The sequence below is a fragment of the Gopherus evgoodei genome, chromosome 4, assembly GCF_007399415.2.
Source record: "Gopherus evgoodei ecotype Sinaloan lineage chromosome 4, rGopEvg1_v1.p, whole genome shotgun sequence".
Lineage (NCBI taxonomy): Eukaryota > Metazoa > Chordata > Testudines > Testudinidae > Gopherus > Gopherus evgoodei.
The window spans coordinates 12686609-12712046 of record NC_044325.1 but is presented as its reverse complement, the minus strand read 5'-3'; the positions used below and the strand labels follow the sequence as shown (position 1 = coordinate 12712046).

At 46.9% G+C, this 25438-nt stretch overlaps 1 protein-coding gene across 1 annotated transcript; it reads left to right on the top strand.

Moving 5' to 3' along the window:
• Positions 1-1370: 1370 nt before the first annotated feature.
• On the top strand, positions 1371-24858 carry CCDC198 (coiled-coil domain containing 198). Its single transcript, XM_030562593.1, has 6 exons — positions 1371-1596; positions 4069-4151; positions 10944-11030; positions 12764-12862; positions 14340-14523; positions 24611-24858. Exons 1-6 carry the CDS (start codon positions 1371-1373, stop codon positions 24856-24858), a joined length of 927 nt encoding a protein of 308 aa, XP_030418453.1.
• The last annotated feature ends 580 nt before the right edge of the window (positions 24859-25438 follow it).

Below are 25438 nucleotides of genomic sequence, written 5' to 3'. Positions count from 1 at the left end.
GGAAGAGCCAGAGGAGAGGAAGTGTGTGTGAGGAGCTGGGAGCCAGAGGCACAAGGAGCTGAGAGTGAGAGGCTGTGCTGCTGGAGAACTAAGGAGTACAAGCGTTATCAGACACCAGGAGGAAGGTCCTGTGGTGAGGATAAAGAAGGTGTTTGGAGGAAGCCATGGGGAAGTACCCCAGGGAGTTGTAGCTGTCATGCAGCTGTTACAGGAGGCACTATAGACAGATGCAATCCACAGGGCCCTGGGCTGGAACTGGAGTAGAGGGTGGGCCTGGGGTCCCCCCAAACCTCCCAACTCCTGATCAGACACAGGAGAAGTTGATCCAGACTATGGGGAAGATCACTGAGGTGAGCAAATCTGCCAAAGAAGCACTGGACCCATCAAGGTAGAGGAGGAACTTTGTCACAATGGATGATGGATTATTATTCTAGGCACCAAGTGGGTTTGCACTGTGAGGTGTGGAAAGTTCTAAGTGAGCTGGTGTTTAGCACAGAAATTACTAGAGACACAACAGGATGGATTATTCTCTTCTATTTTGCTCCCCTTTGGGCCAAATCCTACTTTTGGTTACACTCATGCAAGTTGATGGAAGTTACTGGGCCAGATACGCTTTCAGCTATACTATACGTCTGTTAGTCTATAAGGTGCCACAGGATTTTTTGCTGCTTTTACAGATCCAGACTAACAGGGCTACCCCTCTGATACAAGCTATATCAGTATAACTCTAGCGTAAAGAGTAAGCGGTTCCTCAAATGTGGCACTTCACAGGCCTTCTTTTTCCTCTTCACCTGCAGGCTGCAATGCCAGAGTCCTTTCCCTCTGCCTGCTAGCACTTCATGGACAAAATTTCCTCAGTAAGATCAATGTTTTTACAAACCAGCTGATCATAGAAACAAAGGGAAACTTCTCAAGGTCAATCACTGATTAAATGAGAAACTTTTAGTAAGAATGTTTTTAAGATGCAAATATTTATGGGAGAAAGAAAGACTCACTGAGGCCATTATCTGATATTTGGTATTTACCTCAGACTTCTCTGGATTAGTTTAATATTCAATAGCAGCCAGCCCCTCATCTGCTCCAGGAAATGGCCAGCTCAGGTCAATGTTTAACTGGGCTCACCAAATCTGGATTTAGGAATGAAAGGCTTGGGGAGGAATAGCCATGGAAACTGGCTTCCCAGACACCCAATCAGCTCTGTGTGTGGGTATGGTCAGGCAGACCGTGAAAGTTGCCCTGGAGGGAACGTGGGAGTTTTACAAACAGGCGTTGCCTTCAAAGGGAGCCCAAGACACAGATCAGTGCTATGGTCAAGTCCAGGAACTATTGCACACAGTCTTTTTGTTCTTTGAATGTCGTAACTCGGTAAAATGGGCCTGAGCTACTCCAGGGCTCATCATAAGGTGACAAAAGTGGCACCAGCGCAAACCAGAGAGGAGGTGCCTATTTCCCCTTGCACGGCTGCTGTGTGTAGATTTCACAGCACCCTGGAAGAGAGATGTTTATGCTCATCTGCAGCCATGGAGGAGCGAAATCAAGTGTTTCAAAGGCAGCTTCCACCCCTAAGAGAAACTCTGTATGGCAGATGCTCCACAGGTAATCCGGCCATGGATAAGCGACTACCCTTTCTAGGGTGCTTGAACTGGCTAATTATTTGGTCATTGTGTTCTCTGTTGCCAAATAGATATATGGCTCAGCAGAAAATCACTGCATTTTAACTAAGATAAATGGTAGAAAGCTGAAGGTTTACCAAATGCAGGTAAGGGTGTGTGTGTGTGTGTATGTGTGTTTCTAGGCATGTGTCTGTTTCTGACACTTCCTGTATATTACCACACTGGGGGGGGGAAATCATTTTTTTCAGCTTGTTTTAGAAAACTATCTCAATCGTTTATTTAAATCTCAAACAGCCCAGATCATACAATCCTTGATTGTGAGAGTCATCCGTACACGTTTCAGAGTAGCAGATTAGTCTGTATCCGCAAAAAAACCAGGAGTACTTGTGGCACCTTAGAGACTAACAAATTTATCTGAGCATAAGCTTTTGTGGGCTACAGCCCACTTCATCAGCTGCATCATGCATTTCAGGAGCAGAATTGGTCTAGGAATGAATACAGATTGGCTCTGGATATGCAGCATGACATTTGGAGCGTTTTATGACAGCAACAGCACTTAAATAACTACTCCGTTCAGCAAAGTGCTAACCACTGGGTATTTAGCAAGTTCGTTTGCAAAAAGTCCTCTCTGGCAGGGCCATATTCCATTACCACATGCTCTTTTTGACAATAAGAGTGTATCACATGTGAATGATGAATTAGCTGGCGCCACTGTCTAAACAAACCAATGTCTGTTATCCAAAATCTTTTATTCCGTTCACGGGGATTCATTTCAGCATATGTTAAGTTACATTTTCTAAGAGCACGTGAGGTATCTTCATTATTGAAGAGCGAGGGAGAAAACAAACAGTAGAATTTCTCAAATTTAGGCTGGGGCTTCGTATTACAGTCATGCACCAGGGTCCCATCTCAGATCAGGGCCCTGTTATGCTAGGCATTGTACAGACCCTTGAGTCAACCACTGCACTAAACTGCCTTACAACCTAAATAGACTTTGATTGTAAATTCTTTGGGGGCAGGGACCCTATTTCTGTCCTGAGCTTGTACAGGACCTAGCATAGTGGAGTCCTGATTCATGACTGGCGCTCCTAGGTGCTACCTAGGCGACAGGGAATGGATCACCTGATGATTGCCTGTTCTGTTCATTCCCTCTGAAGCACTTGGCACTGGCCACTGTTGGAAGACAGGATACTGGGCTAGATGGACCATTGGTCTGACCCAATATGGCTGTTTTTATGTACCTCAAGCCAAATAAATGATTGATAAAGGTGGGAGTGGAATGAGAGTCATACAAAGGCAACATGACTTACCCAAGTTCAAGCAGCAGGTCAGCTCAATATCAGATCTGGAAGAAAACTCAGGTCCTCCTGAGTCCCATGTGGCTAACCCATCCACTGCATCTAAGTCCTAAGCTTATGCAGCATCTAATATTTTAATGAGTCACTATCTTTGTATTTCTACTTCACAATCAGAAATTGTTTAGGCACGAGCTAGCCCCATGGATTTAAGAACAGTGGCTTCTAAACAGTAGAGTTTCACAATCTGAGTTCTATGCTGCTTTTTTCCCTATATGCTTAACGGCTGCTAAATATTTTCTCTTGAAGTCAGAGATTTGGGACTTTTCCCACTAAAATGTGAAAAGTATTTAAAGCAGCAAATGTCTCTAGTTCCTTATTTGTTAAATAGTTGATAAAGTTTAATTCTGTGTTCAATAATTAAACATTGTATGTGTGTCCAGTAGAGCCACGTGAGTCTTTTAATCAGATGAACTCATCCTCTCTGTCAGACATGGAATATCGGCGAGCAGATCAATTTTCTCTTATGTATTTGTTCTTCATAATAATCAATAAGCGTCCTTGAGATTTTTCCTCTGTAGATTAAACACAGACCCTTTTCAGAGGGCATTTTCTTTTCACTGGTGAGGGCTGATTTAGTTCCAGCTGAAGTTAATGGAAGATTACCTATACCTTTACTGGGAATGGGATAAAGCCCTCACTTGGTGGCGACTGGCCAAGTGAATCAGATGGCTTTGTTTCTAGTCCCTGACTGACTGTAGAAGCCAAGCACAGATACTTGAACATGTCCATTTGAACTTCTGTTTTCCCCAATACTGGTGTGTGCGATTTTCCATATTTATCCATGCCAGTAATAGCTGATAGCAGGAATGTCTGTGGAAAGCAAAGGACGTGAGCATGGATAAAGGGAATTCATTGACAGTTTTGAGCAAGTATTCAGGGAAGATTTTTTGCTGATAATCACTCAGCTCTGGTGTCCAGTGGAGGCATTTTTTTCCCCATGTGCTGTTGTATTTTGGGAGCATGGGCTACGGTAGGTCATGTTACACTATAACTAGAAGGTCATAAAGCTTTTGCATAATAAAGCCTAATAGTTAATGATCAGTTTGAGATTGTATTAAAACTGTTATTGGCTTCTTCTCCTTCTCTGTTCCTTTAAGTGCCCAGACCCATTTCTTTTGACATCATGATGGAAAAGGGAGAAACAAGTATTATCAAACAGCATCCACCTCGAAGACTCCAAGTAAGATGAATTTAAAAGGCTACCTAAGGATTTACTTGGATTTAATGGGAACATCCCATTTTATTTGTAATCATGCCTGGGTATGTCTTGTTTTTTTCTGTACTCAGATATAGTAAAGCCATCAGAATGAACTATACTGGTAAGAAATTATAGCTCTGCTGGTCATTATTTCTAACTCAGAATTATTTAAATGACGGTATTTTGTGAAGAGAGTGGGTTGGATTTACACTAGTGTCACTCCATTTACATCAGTGGCCTTAATCCTGATTCACACCGTGTAAAAGGGAAGTAGTCAAAGGGAATGCCAAACAGAGTGATTATATAAAAATATGCTTCCTTTGTGGGTCTGTCTGTCTACCTGTCCTTCCGCAAGGCTGTGCCCTGCGGCCCTCTATTGGACCGGCCGTCAGAGCTGCTAGCGTGTGAGAGATCTAGTCTCCTCCTAGTAAAAGAGCCAGAGTGAATAGAAGCCCAATGCGAACCACTATGTGCCTTTTTTTAAAAGGTCTCCAGCATTGTAGTATCTGGGCACCGCCCGGCCGTTAATGGACTTTAGCCTCATACACCTAGTGAGGCAGCCCTGTTTGACAGTTGTGGAACTGCGCCACCAAAGACTGGGCAGCTTGCCTACGGCCAGGCAGGAAATCTGTGCCAGAGCTGGGCATTGTAACCCGCTCTCCCCAGATCCACACTAGTGCCTTAGCCACAGGTCAAGCCTTCCTGCCTTCCACACGTTGCCTAACTAAGAAATTTGTGCAAATGCTAGAACTGCTTTTAATGGCGAAAAGGTCTTTCCGAGGAGGGTAAGGAAGGTTCAGCACTGCTGTTAAATTCAGTTCTATACCAGCCCAAGTGCAGCTTCCAATGTAGACAGCTAAGAAGCGCGGTTAAATTCTGCATTTCTGCCATTGAATAGCCGAGCACTGACTCTGTGTGTTGCTAGCTTGATTAAATCTTTATATCAGACTGGAAAATATTTTGCCTTTTGAAGAGCACACTGGTTTCAGTAGTTGATGGTAAATGGTGAGATACTCAAGACACTTGTTTTTATTACGTGGGCCTCAATCTCAAACCACCGTGGAGCTTTACTCAGGTGAGTCATCACATTACAGCGATATTATCAAGTCAATGGGACAGCATGTGTAAGTCGAGGTATTCATAGATTTGAAGGCCAGAAGGGACCATTAGAGCATCTGGTCTGATCTCCTGTGTATCACAGGCCTGTACATCTCACCTAGCTACCCGGGCATTGAGCCTATCATTTGGGTTTGACTAAAGCATGTCTTCCAGAAAGGCAGCTAGAAACAGGCAATTCAATTAGCATTTACCTAGAAATATTCTACCTGCAGCACTGCTCATCTGGCTCTTTAGAGATCCACTGACCTTGTATCTCCAGGAGAGAGCAGAGATTGAGCCAACTATGAGACAACATCACCTTTGTGAGCTGGCTAGGGGGAATCCCCAGCTGGCAGAGAACTGGGGTAACTGCTCCACATCACCCCCTCCCATAGATAGAATGGAGTAGGTGGGTGTAGCTGCCATGTCTCCATGCTCAGGTAATTCCTAGGTACCAGAATGATCTCTTGGGTTCATAGGGAATGGGTTGCAATTTAGAGCAGCTCTGAGGTGGCTCTAAGTTGCACGAGGCAACTGGCCCCTGCCACCTCCAAGGTGAGGGAGTAGGCCCCACTCAAGTCCTGCACTGAGCATACATCAGCTTCTGTATGCAGACGCCACCCCGTACTCTATGGGCAACATCACTGCCAAAGGCTGGCATGTTTGTAACCTTAAAGTGACAACAGTCATGCTCTGGAGCCAGGCTACCCACAAACAGATAGCTCTGTGGATGGCCCAAGAGCATTTGATTCATTCAGTCTTTAAGTGCCTAATAAATTTTCCTCCTTAGCTTCCCCTCCTTCTTGGCCCGTGAAAGACAGACTTTGAACAGAATCAGCCTTAGGGAAAATGGTGCCCTGGGTGAATTTGTATTTTGGCACCCCTGACCCCTGCTGCCTCCCTGGGCTCCCCACCCATTCCCTCAGGCCCCAACTACCTCCTCTGGCCCCTCGCCTATCCCCCCATTTCTCCTAGGCCCCACTGCCTTCCCCCGCATTGCCCCAAGCGCCCTTCTGTGGCCTCACACCCCAGGCCTGCCCTGCTTCTTACCTCTTGACCACAGCATCCGCCGACCACAGCACCTTGGGTGGTCACCCACGCATAAGACCAGCTCTGACTTAAAGAAGTCTAATATTTTCCTAACAAAATCCTCTCTTCACTTGAGCAGTTTCTAGCTGGCCATGCTTCAATGAGTACCTAGCGGCAGCTGTGTTTGGCTGTAAAATCCCTGCCCTGCCAATATCTCGGATGATTACTTTCAGTCCTCTACCTAGAGCCGTGACTGTGAGTCGGTGGGAAAAGAGGGAAAGTGGAGACAGAAAAGGGAAAATACTCAGTCTGAGTGCAAGATCCAGACTCTTATTAAACAGCCATCTGATGGTAACAGAGTTTTACAGAGTTGAACAATTAGGAGCATAGGCACTGCCAGACTGGATAAGACCCCCGGCCCATCTTGTCCAGTGTCCTGGATCTGACAGTGGTCAACACCAGGTGCTTCAGTGGAAGGTGCAAGAACTCCACAGAAGGCAGATGTGGCACAGCCTGCCCCCATTAGATCAGAATGATACTTAATGTAAGGGGCAGGTTATGCTCAAGGGCGTTGGAGCCTTCCCAAAAATGGGGGAGTGCAGGAGTGGGAGCCTATCTTTCCTCTTCCCCCAAGGCCCTGCCCTCCCCCAGAGGTCCCTCCTCTTACCCCAGAGGCTCTGCTGCTGGCCAAGCTGGGGTGGGTGGCACCGAAAGCAGCCCCCTCCCGGGTCCCCGCCCCTCCGGACCTGCTGCCCAGGGCAGGTGGAGGGAGTGAGGCTCCCCAGAGCTGCCAGCTGTGCTCTTACCATGGCCAGGATGTGGCTCCAAGATGGCCCCCACACCCCCGGCAGGAGCTAGGTCAGGGACAGAGCCACACAGGCAGCTGTAGGGATCTAGTGCGGAGTCACGGACCCTCCACCTCCACCAGCCCTGGGCTGGGTGGGGAGCTAGGGGGCAGGGGGGAATGGTGGAGGGTCCACGTGGCTCCCACAGCTTCCCAGGCTCCCTGGCCGGGCTCCTCCGCCTGCCTGCTGGCCTGTCTGGGGAGTGGGTCCTGAGGGGGAAGAGAGAGGAAGGGAGTGGGGGGGTCTGTCCTGGAAAATAGTGGATGAGTCAGGCCCATCCACTTTCAGAATTGGGATGGCCTTGGCCCCCTGACCTCTGATTATGCTACCTCTGCCTGCTGCAGGGTTCTTAACACCTTCCTCAGAAGTAGCGGCCATATTGGGAGCACGGGTCTGATGCAGTATGTTTAAAAACGATAGGACCGTTGATTAGCATATGACTATTGTCAATAGTATTTATTACTTACAGAGTTTATTATTCCTCCCCTCCACCCCCATGCTTGTTCTAATGCCACTAGACACTGTCATCAAAATAGAACAGCAGTGTCCTTTCCTGAGCGAACATTTTCAGTAATTCATAACAAAAAGGAGAAATAAGATTCTTCCTGTTCAAGAGGTATTAGAGGAGTCCAACTATGGTCTGGGTCCTGAGGAACAATCTGTGAAATATACAAAGATGCAAGAAGAGATCGGATTTCCTTCCACTCAGCAAAAGTGAACTTTAAAGCCAGAACCTTCTCCTTCCTCTTGGCCATAGTAGGATCTGCTAATAGATTAGTGAGTTTATCTGCCTGCCGCTAGCAACATTATATTCACTGTTTTGGTGGCACTGGTGAAAGATTTACAGCCTGGACTATAATTGGTAGTTAGACAAGGTGGGCGAGGTAATATCTTATATTGGACCAACTTCTGTTGGTGAGAGAGACCAGCCTTTGAGCTACACAGAGCTCAGCTTCAGGTCTGACCTGAAGAAAAGCTCTGTGTGTGTGGCTCAAAGGCGTGTCTCTCTCTCACCAACGGAAGTTGGTCCAATAAGAGATATTAGAGAGGCAAGGGGTGCAAGGTAATATCCTGGGACCGACACAGTTGCAACTACAATGCATACTGTAATTTGAGGTATTCGTTGCTGCCATCTAGTGGCATCTCTTAAATTAGTACAACTTCAGATTAGTTTTTCAGGAACTAAAGAAAATAGCGTAAATGGAGACAGGAGGGGTAGTGAAGAAAAAACAAAACAAAAGACAGGAAACTTTTTTATTCGGACAAGTTTGTGAGAGGCGGGATTGCCCTCTGGTTAAGGCACTGGTTTGAGATTTAGGAGACCTGGGCTCGACTCCTGTCTCTTTGTGATCATTGGTAAGTCAGCGTAGGCCCAGATCCGCCAAGGTACCTAACGCACAGCTTGGGCTTAGGCCCCAGTTCAGAAATGCACTTAAGCACATGCTTCAGTTCATCCCCATGTTGGCTAATATTTAAGCACGTGCATAATTACTGTCCTGAATACACACGGTGGCCTTAATCTCTCTGGCCCAGAGCCTTAAAGGTTCCCATTGACACATGTCAGGAGCAGCATAAGAGTCACAGAAAGGGACCTCTGCCATATACCACAGGAGGCTCAGAGGTTTATAGTGGCACTGCCACTGGTTTTAGGCTGAACTACCACGTGTAGGAAGAATATTACTGAAAGCAGAAATGACTGTTACAATCACATCTACAGGGCTGATCTGAAGCCCATTGAAAACAATGGAGATTTTCCCATTGACTGCTGTGGGCTTGGAATTGGGTCCTGAGTGTCTTTGTTAGGTTGGACGGAGCCAAACTCCCCCCCCCCCCAACTGACTACAAAGGCAGTGAGACAGCATCATGGACTCAACTCTGAATTTTCCGGTTTGCTTTAAGTGATAACTTTTTTTATGATTAAGTTACTGTCTTTCTTTCTTTGCAAATCAAGAAGTCCTTGCAGTGATTCATTATATCTGGCTAAAGGACAGTCACAATTTGGGGCGTGTCCATGCACGTGGAAGTTAATGTCTAGCATTAAGCATGAGTCCATTCTTCCCATTCAAGTCATTGACAAGATGCCTACTGGCTTTTATGGGAGCAGGATTGGGACCCCAATACCACAAACAGGTACCAGAGGTTCCTGAGCAATAAAGACCTCTGCAGTTTTGCCCATTTTAAGCAGGTCTCTTAAGTCCTTAAAAAGAAACTCCAGACTCAGCTGCCTGTAAAGAGATCTGCAGTTTTTAACCTTGATGGCAGATGCCATTTCAAACACAACTGTATGGCATTTAGCTTTAATAAAAGTTCTGAGACTACAGTTGCTTGGAAACTTTCCATCAATAGACATTTTGATGGGAAAAAGACGTCCTGGAAAAATGTTCTGGTCTGCGCTATTACGAAACAAAACGTGTACTTTCATGTGAATAAAATGATCCTGACGAAGGGCCTGATATTCCCTCCCTCCGTCCCCTCGAAGAATACCTTACACCATGAGAAGTCCCACTGAATAAGGTACTACTGGACAGAACATTAGAAGTGACAGATATGGTAATTCCCCACCATATCACTGGGAGATCTTCCTGTAATAAATTTGTGAGCCAGGGATTGTCTAATTCCATGGAGGAGGGTTGCCACAACCCATCTGGAGCTAAGAATGTGTTGGGGGTAATTAGGCAAATTCATTCAGTGTTTGATACCTCCAGAGAGCTTTCAGCACCTGGGTAAACTGGTTCAAGCTGGATTCTCCAGAGACCAACAGACCAAGAAAGAATTTTGGGATAAATAGCCTGAGTTGAAACGAACACATGGCCATTTTTCAATGGACAGGAATTTCTGTCCAGCAGGATCCCCAATCCTTCCTAGGAGAGGTTGGAAGGACCTGGGCCTCCTGTGGCACCATGAGGCTGATGGGTGACCCCAGGTAAGATGTTAGCATTCATACAGGAACTCTATTTTTAATGTTTTCTCTGTAGTGTTTACCCCTTAAGAATAAATGTGCTTGCCAAGAAACTCCTAGCTGCAGGCAATTATGCTGTTCATCGCCTCTGAAGAAAAAGAAAAGCTCAACACAGAGTGTCTCAGCATCTGGTTTGCTGGGGATATCGCAGTGTAGGCTGGGAACCATGCAGCCTGGTAAAACCCTGCCCAGGAGGAAGAGAGGGGTGGGTCTCTGCCCAAGAGAGGTTACAGCTGGGAGCCTAAAGTGGAACATGGAGGGGAATATTGCTGGAGGAGCCCTGAACTGTGACAGCATGGCCTAGCAGACGGGGCCATAGACACAGAAGAGTAGGCTTCTATTCTTGGCTCTGCCACTGAACTGCTGCATCACCTTGGGCAAGTCACTTCACCTATCTATGCCTCAGTTTTCCTTGACACCCTACATCTGTTTCAACTGCAAGTGCTCTGAGGCAGGGACTGTCTCTTGTTATGTGTACGTACAACATTTAGCATACTAAGGCACCAATTTCAGCTGGTGTCTGTGGGTGCTACAGTGACATAAATACATGGTAATAAAGACAATCAATCTGAAAAGAAGCACACATCTTTAAAGTTTAGAGTGCGTTAAATGCTAACTCAGGTGTTTCTCGTCAGTTCAGTCAACTCATACTATGACCCTCCATGAATAAATGCCAACGGATCCTGAGGTCTTGGAGTATTTATTAAGGATACTGCTCTTTCGTGCCTATGTTGCCAGAGTTAGAGCTGTGGAAAAATGTCGAGACCTTTTATTGTCTGGCTTTTATGTTTTATGACCGCATGGTATGAGGAACGCTGACTGTTAGAAATATTGGACTTGCAGAAGCTGCAACCCGCTGACCTTCCACAAGTAATCGCTTCTGAAAGGCTCCTCAGGCAGCAGGAAGGGGCTGCAGCCCGAAAAGCAAAGGTGGGTGTCCCCGCAATACAGGTAAAACTGGCACGCTGGGAAATTCAAGTAGCCCACAGCTTTGCAGACATGTGCTTTGATCATTTACACGGCTTGATCTAAAGCCCACTGAAGTCAGTGCGAGCCTTCCGCTGACTTCATTGGGCTTTAGAGCAAGTTCATAGTCAGCCACTTCCCACCAGGCATGCTGTGCCCATCTCTCTCCATAGTCACTTATGAGAGGTCTCATTTTAAGGCCAAATCATCTTTTCTATTACGCTCACATGACACCATCAAAGCCTACGCGGTTGCACTCAGGCAAGTGAGAACAGACATGTGGTTGTTTATCGCAGGCGGTCTCAGCTTCGGCCAGCTGAGAGCTACACTGGTGAGCAGACTGGTCACAACAGTGTGTATATGGGAGAGGAGGGGAAAAAGTTTGACCGGCTCTTTTGGGAAGTTGCCTGGGGCCGGAGTGTTCCATTTAGGGCTGGATCCTGGTTAAATCGAAGTCAAAAGTAAACTTCCTTTGGACTCGGGGCGGGAGTAGTTTTAGGCCTCTTACAGGTGCAAAATAAGAGATTATGGCTTCCCTCATCTTTAATTTTGAGCAGCCTGGCAGATGGGATCTAGGGTGACCAGAAAGAAAATGTGAAAAATGGGGACAGAGGGTGGGGGTAATAGGAGCCTATATAAGGAAAAAGACTCCAAAATTGGGACTGTCCCTATAAAATCGGGATGTCTGGTCACCCTAGATCTAGCTAAAGCAACTGCAATCTAGCATCAGTAAATCAAGGGGTCAAAACAACATTCACTAATATTGATTCCCTCTGTTTTTGAATATTCAATGTGAGACACTTACGGCTCAGATCCTCAGAGGTAGCTAGGTGCCTCTTTCCCATTGAGTTCATCAGGAGTTACACACCAAAAATATTTAGCTGGTCTGGGTGTTAGGGCCTGATTTTCAGAGGTGCTGCCAGCAATTGGCTTCCGGCAGCAGGCAAACCACATTCTCTGTATGCGGCATTTGTCCTCACAGTGCATTGGTGACATTGCACTGGATTTTACAGCTGTTCGTATTCCTTTGGTTTTAACTGCTGAACGTGCTTTTTGCTCATTGACTTTGATGAGTGCAGCTGATACTCAGCATCTTTGAAAAAAATCAGCTGTCTCCAGGTGAGCATCCGAAAACGTGCCTCATAGGAGGTGCCACTCTCCACTTGTGACTTAATATACTGCTCTGTAAAACTTCAGAGCTATAGCACAAACTAGAGTGGTATTTATCTATCAGAGCAAGAGGAGAATAGTGAGAATGCAGTATTGTCACCCCCAGCCACTCAAAAATGATGAGCCAGTCCCCGCTCCCCCCAAAAAAACCCATGAGATTTAAAAAAATCTCATTACTTAAAAGTCAGCTACGGGGGAACTCTTCTAGTTTTTCATCAGCTGTTGGTCAATTTGGGAGTCACATTTTAAAACTTCTCTGCAACCAGGAGGGCCAGAAACTGGGTTGGTTGGTTTTTTTTTATATTTGAGCTGAGATTTTTAAGCAATAACCTGATCCCAAGAGTTGGAGCTTTAAGAAAAACACCAAGTATTGAGAGACTTGCAATAAAATTGAGAGAATTGGCAACAGACTTCTGTATCTGGCAAGTGGCCTCTTCACGCAATGAAGGGAATGGGGTTGAATTTTAAAGCCGTGAGCGGGTAAGTTTGTTTCAAGCATTGCATTTTTTTTTTAAATACTGTGCAAGGAGCTGGAGAAGCGAGTGCAAACTGCAAAATATACATCTGGAAGACGACAGCACTTACACAAGCTGCAGATGTTAGAAATGAACTGCAAGCGAGAAGAGGTAAAGCTGCTATCTTGTTGGATTTTTGAAGGTGTTTGAGAGAGGGAACTGAAATGATAAAATCCATGCTTGGGTTCAGCGAGGCTGAAGTCAGCCAGTAGGTCTGGCGGTCCAGCTGCTGTTGCATCTGGATTCTGATCAGGAAGGGAGATGCTCAGACTCATTTCTCTACCTGGCTAGGTTCTATATCACCAGCCTTTGTCTTCATTGTCTCTCTTGTGGTTTCCCCTTTGTCCTCCTCTTTGTATTTGAATTTCCTCACTCTTCTGTGGTTGGCATTGTGCCACCCAGTATCAACTGGGAAAGTGAAATGAATGATTTCCTGATGACATCCACTCAATGTACTGAAACACAGAGACAATGGGAGCTGGCACCTTGCCTTAGAAACCATCCATCGTGCCTGAAGTGCAGTTCTCTGGGCCACGTTCGCCTCTGTTATTGACTCTAGTGGGATTGAATTGATGTAACTAATTATTTGACCTCCAGTATGTGTGTCTGCGGATGCTGTAGAGGACAAAAGCCTTGTATTCATCTCAGACCTTAAACTGTGTCTCTCTGCCAGTAGGGAGCATGCTGGCTTAAGGGTATTGTGTCCCCCACTAGCTGTCCCCTTAATGTTAAGGGCCCACTGTGGTAGCAGCTGCTAGAGTTAGTCCTATGCCTCAAGTGATAGTGGTGTATGAAGTGGTGGAGATCTCACGTTCAGGCCTGCCTGGTGGATGTTGTTTTATGTGCCCTTTTCCTCCCTCTCCTCATGGCAGCGTCAGGCCTTTAGAGAGACAGCGTTTACCAGTGGATGGAGCGCTGGACAGAGTGAGGAGACCTGGGTTTTATTCCTAGCTCTGCTGGATGACCTTGGGCACATGATTTCAGTTTCCCATCTGTAAAATGGGGATAATGAGACTCTGTAAAGCATTTCAAGACCTTCAGAAGAAAGGTGCTAGACAAAAGCTTGGTAGTCTGTATTTTTCTTACATGACGTTTTGGGAAGGAGGCCAAGAATATCAATACTAGGCTGGAGAGAAGCACAGATTTTAGTATTTTTATTCAGATGGTCACTGGACTGAGATAACAGTTGAATCTAATATCTGTTATTTCCTGGAAAAACTGAACAATTATTCCTGATTTGAAATATTCACCCTCGCCCAATCACTGTCTGCGGATGACCTAAGTATGACGGGTTTCCCCCCGGGTGCCACCTGGAACTGGGGTATCACTAAGCCCAGGCTGGTGGGTCAGTGAGCTCAGCAATACCCCAGTTCCAGGTGGTACCCCGAGGAGAACCCATTGCATTGAGAACTCAGGCAAATTTGCGATCTGACAGGGCCCAGTTCTGCAAACTTGTATTTCAGCTTGTAAAGTTATTCAAGTGCTTATTTGTTTGCAGAATTAGATCGTTTGCCTAAAGCTATGCTGAGTTTAGATGTTAAACCCTTGGAAAACGAGTTACCTACTTACTCCTCTGTTGCTCATACAGATGAATCATTTACAAAGCCAGGAGGAACTGAAGAAAAGTCTCCACAGGGAGGAAAAAATCAACAAACAAAAAACAAGGGAGCTCAAGGCTGAGAAAGTCCTCGAAACTCTTCAGAAAAACAATTGCTCTGAAGGTGAAGACCTTGTGCCCATTGAGCATGATCAAACTTTTAATGGAGACCAGGGTACGTAGCGTCATTTTCCCATGAGATGAAAACTTACTTCATGCTTGGAAATGTCTCACTTTAAGCAAGCCAGTGACTGGTGGCCCTAAACCAGGAGTGGGCAAACTTTTCGGCCTGAGGGCCACATTCGGGGTATGGAAATTGTATGGTGGGCCATGAATGCTCACAAAATTGGGGGTAGGGGTGTGGGAGGGAGTGAGGGCTCTGGGGTGGGGCCAGAAATGAGGAGTTCAGGGTGCAGCAGGGGCCTCCAGGTTGGGGTATGTGTGGGGGGGTAAGGGCCCTGGGGTGGGGCTAGGGGTGAGTGGTTTGGAGTGAAGGAGGGGGCTCCAGACTGGGACCGAGGGGTTCGAAGGGCGGGAAGGGGATCAGGGCTCTGGCAGGGGATTGGGGTGCAGGGTGGGCTCAGGGCTGCAGGCTCCAGGTGACGCTTACCACAAGCAGCTCCCAGAAGCATGTCCCCCTCCAGCTCCGATGGGCAGCCAGGCAGCTCTGTGCATGGCCCTGTTCATGGGCGCCACCCCTGCGGCTCCCATTGACTGGGAACCATGGCCAATGGGAGCTGCAGGGGCAGCGCCTGCGGACGGGGCAACGCACAGAACCACCTGGCCACGCCTCTGCCTACTTCATAGAAGCCAGACGGGGGTCATGCCAGCTGGTTCCTGGGAGCTGCACAGAGCAGGGCAAGCCCCTGACCCCACTTCCTGTCTGGAGTGGCGGAGTGGGGCAAACCCGACCCCACTCTCTGGCAGGAGCTGAAGGCCAGATTAAATGGTCTGATGGGCCAGATGTCGCCTGTGGGCCGTAGTTTGCTCACCCCTGCCCTAAACCCCTGCAGCTGTTCAGTCTCCTGGAATGCATCCTACGTGTTGTAAAGATGGAGTTCAGAATGGCCTCCAGGAAGCAGAATTAAATATGGCAGCATTGCAATAAGTCAGGGAGCCTTATAGGGAGGAATCTCTGTACCTTCTTAGTTAATGGCTTCTGAGTATGTTAGAATAACCACAACTCTGGGCCATGTTTAGGACCTATTTAGTTCTCTGTGCCTGGCCTCCTCTTTCACATACAGAGGGAAAAGCAGCCTAAATGTGACCCCATGATATCGGTCTCCCTTTAAAAAAATGTTCCATAGTAAGGATCCAAAATACTCTGGAGAAAATCTTCAACTCCATTGCCTCTTTCTGCCACTCTGGCGATATGAAGGGGCCATACAGTTACCCTAACTGGGCAGCTGAGATTCTGTTCCCCCACGCCCCAAACCTCTGCCATATTGGTACGCTATGGGCATTCGTGGGGAATCACTGGAGTCCTGCTGTGTTCCAGTGGTCCTCAGCAATGCCTTTGGGAGCCATAACAAGCTGCTACATCTTATAGGAGCCTCAGAAATACTCTAGCTTGTGAGCAGGAGGAAGAATACCAGTCAGCAGCACAGCCAAGGGCTCAGAAAGTGCAAAAATGGCATGCAGCCAGTTCTGCCCCATCCTCTTGGGTTCCGGACTGACTCCAGCTTGGCCAGAGCCAGGGACTGGGCCCTACATAGACTATCAGGGTTGGAAGGGACCTCAGGAGATCATCTAGTCCAACCCCCTGCTCAAAGAAGGACCAATCCTCAATCTCTCTGCACTGACACGGTGGGATTGTTGGCTATTCCTGTAGAGTGCATGACTCGACAGAAATATTTGAGTGTTTATTTTCTGAGAGTTACCAATTACTAATTAAGACATGCCCAGTTAATTTGGCCACCAAATTGAGTTACTACGGCTGTTTCTCCATTGTAACACACAGACATTTATATCAGGAAAAACAAAGCAAAATACCTGCCCACCCTAATAGAAAAGGACTGATTTCCCTGCATGGCACTTGGCCGAGTTCACAGACCCGCACAATGTAAAACTCCGGTATGGTTGCAATAATTAGCATACGGTAGAAGAGGAGACTCAAGGCTGGTTCACTCCCTTGTGGTGGAACTTGGTATAGTGGGCTCTCCTTCGCTCCCCCCCCCCCCCATAGACAGCTACTCCAGCTCTGCAGTCGGCTGCTGGTTCTCTCCAGCCAGGTCACTTATAGCTCCCCCATAGCCCCTGCGGGGTAACCAAAAGTCCAACAAACAATCTCAAACCATCTCTTCGGCCTGCGTTCTGAAACAGTGTTTGTTTCACCTCTGGTCCCTGGGGTCTTTGCACCCCCTTCTCCAGTGGCTGGTGGGAAGCCCAGTCCTTCAGCAACTTTTTTGGGTTCAAAAAAAGAACTAGATAAATTCATGGAGGATGTGTTTGCCAGAAGCTAGGAATGAGCGACAGGGGATGGATCACTTGATGATTACCTGTTCTGTTCATTCCCTCTGGGGCATCTGGCATTGGCTACTGTCAGAAGACAGGATACTGGGCTAGATGGACCTTTGGTCTGACCCAGTGTGGCCATTCTTATGTTCTCCCTCTTCCCTGAGTGCCAGCCCAGGGCCCTTTGAGAAATTACATGCAAAAAAGAGACAGACATGGGGCCTGATCCTGTACCTGTTTGGGACAGGCTTTTCCAGTTCTCTGGACTTTCTCAGCCTCATGCTGACTGGGTGTTTGCTTCAACCTTCCTCCTCCTCCTCTGTGTCATCCCACACCTGCCCCCTTACCCTCCTCTCCCCTGCCCTGTCCCCCTCACCCAGTTCTCTCACTGTCTCCTCTCCCTTCCCTTTTCTCTGCATTTAGCTGATCCCCTCCTAAATATATGCACCTAAAGGAAACAAAATGAAAGAACCGCCCACATGGAACTGACATGACATTTTCTGCCATCACATTGTTCACTCTACATGTGTGTTCTACCCTTTCCCCCAGCCTCTGGCTGTCTTTGGGGCAGTGGCTGTCTCTTTGTTGTGTTTGTGCAGCACCTAGCACAATGTGGCCCGGGCCCATGCCTAGGGCTCCTAGGCTCTGTTATAATATGAGTACCAAACAGTTGCTCTTTGCTAGTGTAACACTCTGGAGCATAGTGCATGAGCTTCTACCACATGAGCTAAAAGCCAATGGGCTATTAGCTAAGGCTGTAGAGTAGACTCATTTTATCTCTCTCTTTAAGTGGTCTCGGTGCCACCAGATGGGACAGAGCACCACACTCAGGACGTGTGTGGGTTACAGTAGGTCTCTGGATCCTCTCGATGGTGCAGTGAAACAATCAGAACACCCAAAGCTTGTCCATCTAACAATACGATTGTGAAGGGTTAGCAGAGAGAATGGCAGCAAGAGAGCTGGCCTCCAGGCATCTTATGCTCCTTTCCTTCAGACTCTTCTGAAGCCCCCCACGACTAGTTTGGGCTGTGTTCCTGCCTGGGAACTTATCCGTGTTCTCGTTGCCTCCTGCCACCCAGCACATAGCCACTTGTGACGTATAGAGACCCCAGCTGGCTGCCTGCTATGCAGATGACCTTTTGGGTGGGGACCATTGACTCCCTGGTGGGGATTTTTCCTGTTCTTGCTGTAGAATAATGACACATGAGCCCACGCACAGTCTGATAGCAGGCTCCCCTCATCTAGCGCCCTTTGCTGACAGCCCTTCACCGCCTGCCTCTTTTTGACTCAGCCCTCTGGCCGGGTCACTCCACCCATTCGGGGGTAATAGAAAGGCCAACAAACAATAGTCCTATGGCCTCAAGCAGAGACTTTGGGTCCAAGTCCCGACTCAACTTTCCACTCTTGGCCTCAGGGTCTATACACCACCTGTTCCGGTAGCTGGTAGGGGAACCCAGGCCTGCCCTCTCCTCTGGGTTCCAGTCCAGGGACCCTGTGTAGACAGCAGGCAAAGCCACCTGCCTGTAGGTTGGCTTTCGCTCAGCCCCATCTCAGGAATCGCCTTCCCCTCTGCTGCTCAGTCCCCTCAAGGCTGGTCCCAAGGCGTGAACTCTCTCCTGAAGCTCTTCTCTTAGTTGAACTCCCCCAGCCATTTGTGCAAACCCTCTGACAGGAAGTCCAATCATTAGCCAAGGCTACCTGATCGCCAGCCAGTTAGGATCAGCTGGAATGGTAGCCAATCACTGACCATCGCAGGCAAGGGTGTGTCTGAGTATCCTTAAGGGGCCAGCCAGACTGTGACATTATCTTGTACATCAACACTGGCCTTCTCTTGCTCCCAGTCTGAGCCTGACACACAGCTCTCTTGGCAAAAGCTTCAATTTGCACAAGAAGTGTTTGGAAAGCTGCCAGCACCCACTGGAATACCAGTGATTGGTTGCCTCTGGCCCGCGTACATAGATAGTTGGCCACTCTTACCAGCTACAACCCCCTTCTCGCTGACTCATCTAACCTCTCCCAGAGTAGTTTCTTCAGCAGCTGCCTTCTTTCCCCTGGCTCCATTGGTGAATGTGGCAGAACCACATCTTTGGGGCTCTGGATGGCACACAGCAGCATTAACTCTAGTCTTTGTACAAGACCAGCAGGCTGGGCCCATGTGAAGCGAGAATCCAAGATACACACATATTGAGGCGGGGAACAGAAAGCTCACAGCAAGAACGGTATGTGTAACATGTCCTGCTTTTCCCTCCTTAGCCTTGCTGGGGAAGAGAAAGGAGCAAAAGCAGTGATAAGTTAGACTTCTAGGAAAACATTATGGGCATAACAAAACCAACCAACAAACAAACCAACAGGGCTTCCAGAAATTCTGCTTATATTTTCAATGCCATAGTTGTCCAAATTTCAAAAAAGTCTGTCCAGTTTGCACTCACGTCTCCTTAGCAATGTGATGGTGTCTTGGGGCACAATCCTCGTTGCTAGACTGGTGCCTCCTCCGGGTCATGCTGGGGATTAGCTCAAGGCCAACATTCACACTGCACTCTGTCTCTGCTCCCACCTATGGCTCCTCTCTCAGCTCCCAGCACCGTAGCATCCTCTTTGCGACTCAGCCCTCCAGCTAGGTCATCATCTCTGTTTCTGCCTTCTTGAGGGGAGGGAAAGGGACGGGGGCAACATGCATATCACTGTCCTATTGCCCAGCCACTTTCCTAGTGGCAAGAGTTGGGGGGTGTGTGGAGAAAACCTGGGCTTGCCCACCCACTATTCTGGGCCCCAACCCAGGGACTTTGTAAATAGCAGCCTCCTGCTGCTCCTCTGTAACGTCTGTCAATGTGGCTCTGTTTCCCTGGGCCATTTCCCCATGGCCCAGCACCTTTTTTGCCCTCACCTCAGGGCACTCAGCAGCTCAGTCCTGGGAGTCAGTCACTGCTCTGTCCAAGATGCTTCTAGTTCTCTTAGTCCTCCAGGGATTCGGGTCTTACTCCCTAGGCTCCTAGCAGCAACTGATCCTACTTTGCTCTGCAGCTCCCTTTTATCTGAGCCTGCCAGGCCTGGACTGGTTGCTCTCTGCAATTCCCCCCCGATTGGCTGTGTTTCACGCAGCCTTTCTGGATCCCTTGGAGGACTCACCTCCATTGCTTCTTCTGGGACAGGGCATGAGAAACTGCTGCTATGCCTGTGTAGGGTAGGCACACCATCACAGATGGGTATAGCTTTTGGTGTGTAGATGAATGAGGGTCTCTGTGGATGAAATTTATCTGTCTGTAGCATTGAAGTTGCAAGGCCCAGGCTCCCCTTTCATCGTACGTGAGCCCTCAACACAGGCTTCTGCTGGCCACCTGCACAGGGCTGAATTTCACCTTTAGCCTCACGCCCTGGATGAAAGTGAGTGTGAATCTGAGATCAGACTCAGGACCACTATTTTTAAGGGAAGATGGTGAAGAACCCCAAAGACTCAGGAGTGTTGCTGGACCAGAGAGGAAGGGGAGTCACAGCTGAATGCTGCTGGCAAAAGATATTTTAATTAGAGAGCTGCCTCCAAAAGGCAACTTATTGTCCTAAAGAAACCCTTTAAAGTGCACCCTGTGGTTCCTGGTACACTTCGGTTAAACCTTTAATTACCGGCTCTCTCTACTAGATGCCTAGTTTTTAGTGATTGGTTGGATGGCCACGCAAGGCACATTCTACTGAATAGGCATATTCATGGGGAACAGAGATCACTGCATTCACAGGTCATGCCAGGACTACATTGCTCAGGGAGTGCGCTGAAAATAAGCTGCAGTTCAGAGAGCTAGGAGAGTGCAACCTGCCTCCTGATGGAATACCTTGAACTAGGCCCTTGCGACTGAAGGGCTGGAGTCAGCCAAGGACAGCAAAACAAATTCCGGCTAATCCTGAAGTGATGCTGTTCCACAGAGACGCCTTTGAGACTGAGGAGCGTCTGACTCCTTTTGCTGAAGAGTTTGTACGGATGGCTATGCTCAGTTATTGTGCGTGGTACGCACTATAGCAGTGACTCCGCCATAGCCTACCTGTCAGGATGCACTGTAGTCAGCCATTGATTACACTACACATATGGTACAGCCCTAGCAATTAATACAAATTCACGGTGGAGCGAGCTCCTGTCCCCTCTAATTCATTTGATGAAGAACTCATTCGGAACTGCTTCTCTGAGCCCTTTAACTCTGTTCACAATTTTTTTCACATTACTCAAGGGCCTGATTCAGATCTCACTGTCAATGGCATAAATCTTGAGTCACTTCAATTAAGTTAACGTAGATATACAAGTGTGAGATGTGAATCAGGTGTAACACCGACAGGCTCTGCTCAGCACCGAACAGGAGCGAACCTGGGATCTTGGGAGCTAAATGCATGGAGCCTTTACTGCATGGGCTAAAAGCCCCAGGGCCCTTAGCTAAGTCTCTAAGGGCTGGTCTACACTACCAGGGAAAATCGATCTCAGATACTCAACTTCAGCTACGTTATCGAAGTATCTAAGATTGAATTACTCACCATCCTCACGGCGCGGGCTCGATGTCCGCGGCTCCCCATGTCGACTCCGCAACTCCGTTCAGGTTGGTGGAGTTCCGGAATCGATATAAGCGCGTTCGGGGATCGATATATCGCGTCTAGATGAGATGCGATATATCGATCCCCAAGCAATCGATTGCTACCCGCCGTAGTGAAGACGTAGCCTAGCAGACTCATTAATCTCTAAGTGGTCTCGGTGCCACTAGAGGGGGCAGAACACCACACCCAGGAGGTGTGTGGGTTACCCGGGCTCTGAGTGTTTTGAATTTGGGCAAGATTCTAATCTCTGCAGTTATAACGCCGTTAAAACAAATGGCGCTTTATAGTGATGTAGCTGGAGTCAGAATCTGGTTGCTTTGTCTGCACCTTCATCGTTCTTAGCACAATTTCCCTTCCACTTTACACTTTGGGGGTTTCCTTTTCTTGATTTATGAAGACCCAGCACAGTATAGATCATTGCAAAAGCACTATTGTCATAATTACATCAAGTATCTTTTGCTGATGCTGTACAATAATAACTAGCAGCTGCAGGCCCGTGCCGTCTCACAGCTGTAAAGTCAAGGCTGTAAAAAAGCTGACAATGTCCCAGATATTAAAAAATGGACAGTTACCAACTGCATATGCTGGTGACAATTGAATGTGCTGATATTCTGAACCAAAAGAGCTCTCAGCCATGCCTGTAGCTGTTTTTATCACTTCACACTGACTCAACAGACATTCTAGGCTTCAGATCGCAGTTTGGGGTTATTGGGTATGCTGGTTGTGTTGTTGAGTGGGCAGTTGTGTTGAGCAAGTTGTGCTAGGAGAGTTGTGTTTATTTCTACAGGCGGTGAGTGAGGGGGCTGTGCTGCAGGGAAGGGCTGTGTGTGTTTCGGGTTATTGTGTGGCCTAGTTGTGTTGTCGCATGGGTGGTCGTGCTGATTTATGGTTGGGAGGTTGTGCGGAAATTTGTGTTCATTAAAGCAGGTGGCAGTTGGGTCCATGGGGGCGCAGCTGGGCCAAATACTCCCCCCTCTGTGCAGGCTCCCTCATACAACCAATGAAATTGTTCCAGGCAAATTAGCTGTAGAGTCAGGGTGGTGATTGGTTGCATTACCTCTGATATTACAATGGTTTAGGATGCTTGACGTGGTGTAGGTACATGCCTTGCTGTAGCTGTACACAGTACGGGTGTAATTCATAAAGGCAAAAGGGTTGAAAACTTCAATATTGGATGGTAACGGATGGCGAATCCCAATAATGATTGAACTTGGTAATACTCTGAACAAAACGAGCTCTCGGCCATGCCTACAGCTGTGTCCGTTGCTTCACATTGACTCAGTAGACATTGTAGACTTCAGAGTGAGACACAGAGAGACATTCCAGGGATTTTATTACCTCTTTTACCACTTAGACAGTGCTTTCCATCTGAGACACCTTACAAGAATTGGCAGATGGGCCTGCAGTTAGGACATTCGTCTTGCACTTGGGACATCTGGTGTCACTTCCCTACTCTGTGACAGACTTCCTGTGTGCCCTTGGGTATGCCACTTAGTCTCTGTGCCTCAGTTCCCCATCTGTAAAATGGGGGGGGACACTTCACAACCTCACAAGAGTGTTGTGAGGATAAATACATTAAAGATTGTGAGGTGCTCAGACACTATCATAATGGAGGGGGCATATAAATACCTTAGATAGGCAGACATGATTGCTGGCAGTAGAACCCAGGAGTCCTGACTCCCAGCCTTATGCTCCAACTTTTAAACTATGCTGCCTCTTATTACGCCATATATTTAATAATTATGCACCTACAAATCTAGAGCTCAACCCTGCCTGGTATTCAGCACTCTGGCCGGACCCTGCAAAGTACGTAAGAACTTGGGCTTGACTTCATTGCAGCCAGTCATGTGCTTGAAGTTAAGCATGTACTTAACTATTTTGCTGGCTTGGGGCCAGCGTGTGCCACAGCTTTTGGGACCAATTCACACCACTTATAAAAAAGGGTTCTGAGAATGAACAAATGTTGTACATAAAAGTATAAAATCTCCCCCTTTATGACTAAACAATATTTGGTTTAAAATTTGGAAACAGCAGAATAAATAGAGGTGAGTGAAATTTTTTGGTCAAAACTTTTCAGCGAAAAATGCAGATTTGGCGACATTGAAACATTTTGTGGAATTCATGTCGATTTGCTGAATTGTTCATTTAAAATATTCTGAAAACATCAGATGATTTCATTTGGTCATTTTCAACTTTTAGATTTTTCGGTTCAAAATGACTTTTCATTTCAAATTTTCCTTTAATTTAATTTAATTTTTTTAAATAAAAAATACTGTTTAAAATGGTTGAAATCAAAATGAAATGTTTTGATTTTGTTGAAACAAAAGATTTCATGTGTCTGAAATCAAAAAAATTAAATGTTTTAATTCACCAACATTTTTTTTTAAATTTTGTTTTCTGTCTGATCTGAAACATTTTGTTAAAACTTGTCAAAATTGCCAATGAACCAAGAAATCCATTATTCAACTAGCTCTAACACTAAACATGGCATTCTAATACTGGAGTTATTCCAGAATGTAGCTGTTGCGTCTTGCGCTCTTTACGCCAGTGGTTCTCAAACTAGGGCTGCTGCTTGTTCAGGGAAAGCCGCTGGCTGGCCAGGCTGGTTTGTTTACCTGCCGCGTCCGCAGGTTCAGCCGATCGTGGCTCCATTATTCAACTAGCTCTAACACTAAACATGGCATTCTAATACTGGAGTTATTCCAGAATGTAGCTGTTGCGTCAGTGCGGGCTGAGGGATTGACCGAACCTGCAGACACGGCAGGTAAACAAACCTGCCTGGCCCACTAGGGACTTTCCCTGAACTAGCGGTGGCCCTAGTTTGAGAACACTGCTTTACACAACAACAATATGAAGAAAGCGCAATGGGCACGTTTGGAGTCAAATAATCATTGTTACTAAATATTTATGAACATTCAGAATCTACATACAGATGGCTACATTAGCTGGTTTCTGATGGCTTCTTGAACATAAACATAGTGAGCACCATTAGAAGGCTCAGAAACTATTTAATGGGACATTATCCTTTTCCTATATGCTACAGCATCTAACACTTATAGTCTGAGAATTTGTCTTACATAAGGAGAGAAAAGAAAAATAATAGTTTGCTTAGCACAAATTTTGGAATTGGGCTCTGGGTTCCTGTGATACGATTCCACCAACCCACAGCAAGTCCTTGACAAATCATCTGCAATTGGGTGTGCAACCCAGAATAATTAAGAAGAGGGCTTTCTTGTTTTTAGGAAATACATGGGATGGAGAATTCTTGGAGCGACACGAGACGGCTGAATCCTATCCCAGCCAGAACAGTAAAGTGGAAATGTGGTTCGTAAAGCACCAGGAGCCACGAGACCTATTTTGGGACAGCTCTAGCACTGACTCGGATGACTGGAGAAGAGATGAGAGAAAGCTGGGTCGCAGACCTGCACTAGTGAGAACCAAGACGGAGAGAATCCCTCTGTTTGATGAGTTTTTTGATAAGGAATTCTAGCTGCAAACGACCTGGGTGAGATTGGAGTCAGGCACTGAAAAAGCTTAGTTCTCGGATTATGCTTTAAACCCACTGGATGGATAGACAGACGCTTTTAAGAATTACTTCTCTTGTGAAGTAAATAGAGTTTGTGCAAGTATGAAGAAATACAAAGGAACACTGCAGACACCCATTTATCTTTGCAGGTCTCGAAGGGCCACTATTGTGAAGGTGCATCTGCTTTGTGGAAAAATATATTGAGAAATTCAAGGGTATATACAACAATATACTGGAACGGAAATTATTTATCATGCAGCTGTTTTAAGGCAGCTAAGATGGGGACACATAGGGGGATGCCACTGAACAAGACATAAAGGATAAGACCAGTCCTACAGTCCTGAGACACACAAAATGCTCATTGATTTTGGCAGGCGTTTTGTGTGAGTTTGGATTGTGGAATCAGATGACCTTACTCTCAGGAGACTTACTCGCTCTTCTTGTCTCACCCCCCTGCTCACCTTTGCTCTGCCCTCTTCTCTTTTAAGACCCTCTTTGGGGGAGAAACACCTCCAAGGTACCTCCTAGGGCCTGGCCTGGCACA